The sequence below is a fragment of the Coptis chinensis genome, chromosome 5 (genome assembly GCF_015680905.1).
Source record: "Coptis chinensis isolate HL-2020 chromosome 5, ASM1568090v1, whole genome shotgun sequence".
In the NCBI taxonomy this organism is placed as follows: Eukaryota; Viridiplantae; Streptophyta; class Magnoliopsida; order Ranunculales; family Ranunculaceae; genus Coptis; species Coptis chinensis.
This window is the reverse complement of record NC_141460.1, coordinates 64,778,600-64,784,871: the sequence shown is the minus strand read 5'-3', so window position 1 is coordinate 64,784,871 and position 6,272 is coordinate 64,778,600. Positions and strand designations below refer to the sequence as shown.

The following is a 6,272-nucleotide window of genomic DNA, read 5'->3' as shown; positions in this document are numbered from 1 at the left end:
CAAGAAAAAGGTTATGCTAATGAGCTCCATAGTTTATTTAAACTTTCGTATGTCTCCAGTCAGTTACAAATAGTTAAATATTCAATTCAAAGGGTAATCAAAATCTGGATGAGATACACAAGTCTTTCTTAGCAAGAGTTGATCGGACCCCATATAAAATTATGAAGCTCAGGTACTGCAGAACTGGATAGTGCGAGGGCTTCCAGTCGTCCGAAGTGAAAACAAGAAAGAGTGTTTTCGTCAAAACTCGTTATGGGTATGGAGGAGTCTGGAAGAAAACAAAGGGATATAATTTAGGGTAAACTAGTATTACCCCCCACTTAGATGAGCCAATTACACACAAAAAAAGTCAAAGTGGGTTGACCGAATTTTTTTTGTGTGTATTTAGGGGAGGAGACCCAAATTTCCCATCTAGTGGGGGGAAAATCCTAATTGGCTCATCTAGTGGGGGGTAATACTAGTTCACCCTATAATTTATTGTCCGACACCAAGATAGGTATTTTCTTTACATTGTTCCTTTAATTGGGAGCAGTCACAAATTACATTTTGGCGAAAGAATGTTCAACACAAGGCTGCAAGGTACCTGCCCGACGCTATAGACACAGATAGTCATTTAACGTGTTTGCAAAACATGATACTGTTCCATAGAGCTGGATAAAGCATTCTACAATTTTACTTACATTGTACAGAATTATGGAACATTCCAATATGAAAATAAACAGGTAGTAATGGCGTATTCACTCGGTTGCTTCTGAACATCCAATAATGAGAAAATATAAAAAGAAATGTACTTCCATTCTGTTTTCTAGGTTTTAACAAAGGAATGACACCACCAGTTCATTGCCACAATCAGTCATCTGTGCCAAAGTAGCGATCACCAAACTCTCCCATCCCAGGTATTACACGGAATTCTTCATTTAATGAAGCATCAATTTCAGATGTCACGATCTTCAATGATGGGAACCGTTTGCAAACACAATGAATTCCTTCAGGTGCCTAAAATTGAAGAAAAGAAAACCAAGAATAGCTGAGTAAACCAGGACACACTTGAGGCACGGACAATACTATATTCAGATACTCACAGAGATTAGGTTGAGGAATATAATGTGAGACTCTGGGACTCCTTTCTGTATGAGAAGCTCAATTGCTTGCCCGGCTGAGTTACCTAGAAAATAACCCCAGTATTTAATATGTTCCAAGGGAAAGTAATTATATCTGTAGTTGTAAATTCAAGAAAACTTGGACACCAGAAAAAAGCAATATGACCTGTCCACAACATATGACATGGTCTGGGATAGTGTTATCATAGTCAAACACTCAAACTCTTAATAGTTTGCTTTGAAATAATATTTTGTAGGTGCATCACGAGTAACAATACAACTCAATCAGAAGATAACGAGTCTTTTGCCAGAAAACATAGTCATTACAATAGAGAAGTAGGCACCAACCAATACACCCCCACTACTCAGAAATGAAAATATAATTATGCCAATGCACACACAGCAACAAAATGCATATAAACTAAATAAAAATAAGAAAACTAGAAAAACCGACAACACAGTGCAAAAATGATTTTGAATAAATTGCTTATGAGTTCATTATATAGTCTCTATTGAAGATGGGCATCCAAATTAAAACCAATTGGTGATAAATGGAGAGACCTCAGGATTTATATACTTTAATGCGTGGCTTAACACATCCCCATGTGGGAACAGTCTCTAACTCTATCATCCTACCCACATAGGCCTAGTATATAGAGTAACTGCACTAAGTTCAGAGTGAGTGACCATATTCTCAAGTTTATTCCAGAATTCAATGATCAAATTTTGTAAAAGACCCATGCTGCAAATCTATGTTATGAGTAACAAAATGCATTCAAACTAAATAAAAAGAGGAAAATTAGAAAATTAGACAACATACTGCGAAAATGATTTTGAATAAAGATATCAATTGCTTATGAGTTCATTATGCAGTCTCTATCTTCCTACCCGTATAGGCCTAGCATATAAAGTAACTGTACTAAGTTCAGAGTGAGTGACCATATTCTCAAGTTGATTCTGGAATCCAAAGATCAAACTTTGTAAAAGACCCGTGCTGCAAATCTATGTACATAACAAGCAAAGACATCACAAACCAATTACATACCTGTAGCAAGAACTGGATCTAGAAGTAAGACATGCCGTTCGGAAATATCATTAGGTAGTTTCTCATATATTAGCTGTTTCAGGTAATAAATTGTGAGAAATAAGGTTAGGAACCCTTTCAATAAATATAAAGGAAGCAGCAAAATGGCTTTGCAAAAAGAGACCTGCTTGCCGTTGTCTCCCTCTCGGTGGATCAGTATTTTCCCAATTTTAATTCCTTTGCAGCAAGCACGCAAAGCATTTTCCATGCTTTCACCACTGCAAGATTGGAAGATGAGTGTTCAATTTCGACCCATCCGAAGTAATATATACAGGTTTCCAGGCAAAAGATGATATCAAATAGGTTTATGATTCAGATTACTTACAAAAAACTTTTTGTCTTTAGCTTAAAAGCTCCAACTTTGGGAAATTCAAAACAATTTGTTGTCCACAATTAAAATACTTTAAATAGGAGACCAGTTATTACAAAACTGTGAATCAGTAATAAGACTTACATAAAAGAAGGCTTACCTAAAAGAAAAGTTTGGTGTGGGACCAAAAAACTTGACAAAATAAATTCAAAAATGGCAACAAAGGAAAAATAAAGGAATATATAAAGGCTCACCTTCGAACAATGGATACTCCACACAATTTCTTGCAAAAGTCAACTCCTGTATAAACTGATCCTGGAGATAAAATAACATGGATTGGAATGGGGCCAATAGAGTTAGAGTAACTTATTAGGCACAACATGCAAAGAAATTAGTGAGAGACTCAAGTAAGAGGTTGTTATGCGTGAAATGACAATTATTGTAGCAGGTTATAAACAGACAATATTTATGAAGTAATGTACACAGAGAACTTGGTAGATCATATTTATGCACTTTTACCGTACTTTGTAAGCATGAAATGAAAAGACCAGTATATACCACTGCAAACCAGACACTAAAAACTACACCTGTTACGAACCGCATCTCTGAATATCATATTGACACTTTGCCTTAATCAGATGATTGTGACTTGAAATCTGGTGGTCCCAATCTAAAGATCTAAACTAGATAATATCATATTCCTTTATTGTGGCAGACAGCTCCATACAATATATGACTTACAATCAACTAATCCTGCTGATATATGAACCAAAATAAGTTCCTAAGGAGGTTCTGCAAAGGTGGTTCTAACCCACTCTATATGGCACATGTACCAAGCATCCAAGAGACCAAGAGATATGGTACTTGAGTCTATCTGAGCAGTTGGGCTCAACAGACTAATAAGTTTAGGATGTGTGAGAGAGTCAAATGAAGTGGATGGACTAGAAGAGTGTCTTCTGCCATAGTAAAGTTAGTCGGGTACAACCATTACGAATCTACATACCTCACTCGCCAGAAGAATTTTTCAAGGGTGCGTTTGATGCTTTATTCCCTGAAGATTAGGAGAAATACAAGGCAGACAGAGAAGTACATGAGTGGGACAGAACACGAAGAGATATCAAAATTGGATTAAGCATGAAATACTTTCCAATACTGATCCCTCTTGCATTTCTCTATCCCTCATAGTTCTCTTGATTTTCCTCAAATAGTCTTCCTAGGCCATTAAATTTGGTCTGATTAAGGGAAAGTATTCACTGAGGCCTTTTTTCCAGGATGAAATGTTTTCTGGATATGGTAATTTATTACCGGATTGGGAGGCATGTAATCAGTGATTACAAGGGTTTACAATGGCCCACCTGGTCAGGCCCTGGGTGGTTATTCACAATCTCCTAGGTTTAAATTCCACTCTCATAATGGGGAGAGGAGTTCGGGATTTACCTTCCATGTTGCATTACCATGAATTAGAAGGAAAACTAATAACAATAACAGAAGATAATGTTCTGCGTACAACCACAAGATAACATCATGACAAATCAATGCAAGTTATTTTCCTCGACAAACCTGTAGGAGTCGTTACTTGCTTTTCTGTAAATGGTAAATGACCAAGACCATGCTCAACAACCTGACATGTAATTCAATGTTAACAGTAGGGAGGGAACTAGTGAATTTGTACATAACAGAAGGAAGAGTGGATTTGCTGAAATTACCAGACGAATAAGACGATCTGAATAGAAGACAAAATCGTGCTTTGTTATTTCTCGGTCTCTTATTAGTGTGTGCATCCCTCTTATCTGTCACCACAGTCTTCAGTATGAGCACAAGTGCATAGGAATAGTAAATCACAAATGGGGAATGACTGACACGACTCTGTTTACATTTGGACTGGGCAACCAAAGCACACAGAGCTTGTGCCCCTTGAGTGAAACAAAAAACATACAACTGAAACATTAGAAAACAAAAGCATTCACGAAAGAAAAAAATGAGGTACCTGAAATGTTGATTGTATGAGATATACATTGGGGTAGATTTTGCACAGATCATGCTGACCAAGCTTTGTGCGGATATGTTGTACAATCAAATCAACAGCAACGTGATTATCACCTCCGCGAGGAATGATCACATCAGCATACTTCTTTGACGGCAGAATAAAATCATCAAAAGCAGGCTTTACAAACTTTGTATACTGCACAATTCAGAGAATATGTATAAGGTACATATCCATTTTGAGGTAGTATGCTTGGATCTAAAATCTTCAAAAAACATTTAGACTAGAAAACATAGACTTGATAGGGAAAAAGAAATAAATAAAAAACTAAACCCAAAGGAACAAAATAACCTGCCTGATCAAGAACAGAGTTTACATCTCTACCCCTCTCAAGGTTGTCACGCCTTATTCTACGAATAAGCCTCACATCGGCATCTAAATCCAATAAACAGAAAATGAATGAGGTGAACACAGAGAACTGGACATGAAAAAAACATATAAATATATATAAGTCATGGAAAATAGACAGTGAGTAGATTTTAGGCTTATTTTATAAAGGAAGGAGTTGTTAATAATTTACCTGTGTCAACAAATATCTTCATATTCATCAAGTTGCGCACCCGTTGGTCATGAAAAATCAAAATCCCCTCTAAAATAATGACATCAGATGCATTTAACTGGAAAAAGGATTTTCGTTAATCACAAAAAGAGGCAAGACACACATACATTATTCATTCAAACATACCTGTCGAAAAGTTTCAGAACAGCGACGATGATTTTTAAAATCGTAAATAGGAACTTGAACAGATTGTCCAGATTTAAACTTCAAAACACACTCCAAAAGTTGCTCAGTATCAAAAGCATCTATCCCAAAAACCATAAAAAAAAAAAGTATTATTTTTAATAAAATAAATTAATAAAAAAAATATACATACATACATACCAGGATGATCGAAATTATAGTCGTGAACATGCTCAGCTTCTTCAGCTGTTAAACCCCGATAGAAAGACTCCTGATTAACAAGAACGACACGATGGTCGTGGAGTTGTTGAATAATCATGTCACATACAGTGGTTTTACCGGATGCAGTACCACCACAAACGCCAATGACGAAAGGTTGTTTGTTTTTATCGGGTGATAGAAATGAAGAAGGAGAAGGAGTGCGGGGAGAAGAAGAAGGTTTTCCTGAATCGAGACGTAGACCTGAAAAGTGTGCTCCCGATGCTGCTTCCATTAAATCCATTTTTCCACTTTTCTTTTTTTCTAGACACTGACTTGTTTATATTTTTCAAATTTGAAATTAATGGAAGCAGAACTCTCACAATTCCAAAAAATTTGAAATCTTGAACTATTGAAATTCTATTCAAATAAATTAAAAAGAGAAAAAACATCAAAATGGTGTTTTAAGAGCATCTTTTAGGTGAGATACTATCCCAACATAAAACACCAAATTCAGGATAGTCATTTTGGTGTTTGGTTTGGTACTGTATCAAATATCTCTCGCGGTAAACCCTGCCGTTTTCGAACACTGCATGGGTTTGGGCTAGACAGTGGGTTTTTATGGCGGGGTTTTGCGAAAACCGTATGGACTTGGGCTTCTATGACGCGGTTTATCCAAAACTGTATGCATAATATGAATAAAAATGATAGAAATTAGAATGATCCAAAATGATAAAAATTATAAATGATATAAATTATAAATTAGAATGATCCAATTGTATCTAATAAGAATGAATTGTGCAATTGTTTGATAATGAAAATGATACTAGGAATGACTTATACTCCGCTCATGT

At 36.0% G+C, this 6,272-nt stretch overlaps 1 protein-coding gene across 2 annotated transcripts; it reads right to left on the bottom strand.

Moving 5' to 3' along the window:
- Positions 1-619: 619 nt before the first annotated feature.
- Positions 620-6,008, bottom strand: LOC147498341 (uridine/cytidine kinase UKL1, chloroplastic-like). 2 transcript variants are annotated; one of them, XM_086560364.1, is made up of 12 exons: positions 5,422-6,008; positions 5,224-5,342; positions 5,059-5,155; positions 4,834-4,913; positions 4,482-4,676; positions 4,201-4,284; positions 4,055-4,115; positions 2,749-2,809; positions 2,309-2,402; positions 2,146-2,218; positions 1,083-1,165; positions 620-996 (listed from the first exon to the last, which is right to left on the bottom strand). In XM_086560364.1, the coding sequence occupies exons 1-12, from the start codon at positions 5,720-5,722 to the stop codon at positions 850-852; spliced, it is 1,395 nt and encodes a 464-aa protein (XP_086416490.1). In that variant the 5' UTR covers positions 5,723-6,008; the 3' UTR covers positions 620-849. The 2 variants fall into 2 exon arrangements, with proteins under 2 accessions (XP_086416490.1, XP_086416489.1); XM_086560363.1 differs by having other exon boundaries at positions 2,146-2,402; positions 5,422-5,938.
- Between the last annotated feature and the right edge of the window lie 264 nt (positions 6,009-6,272).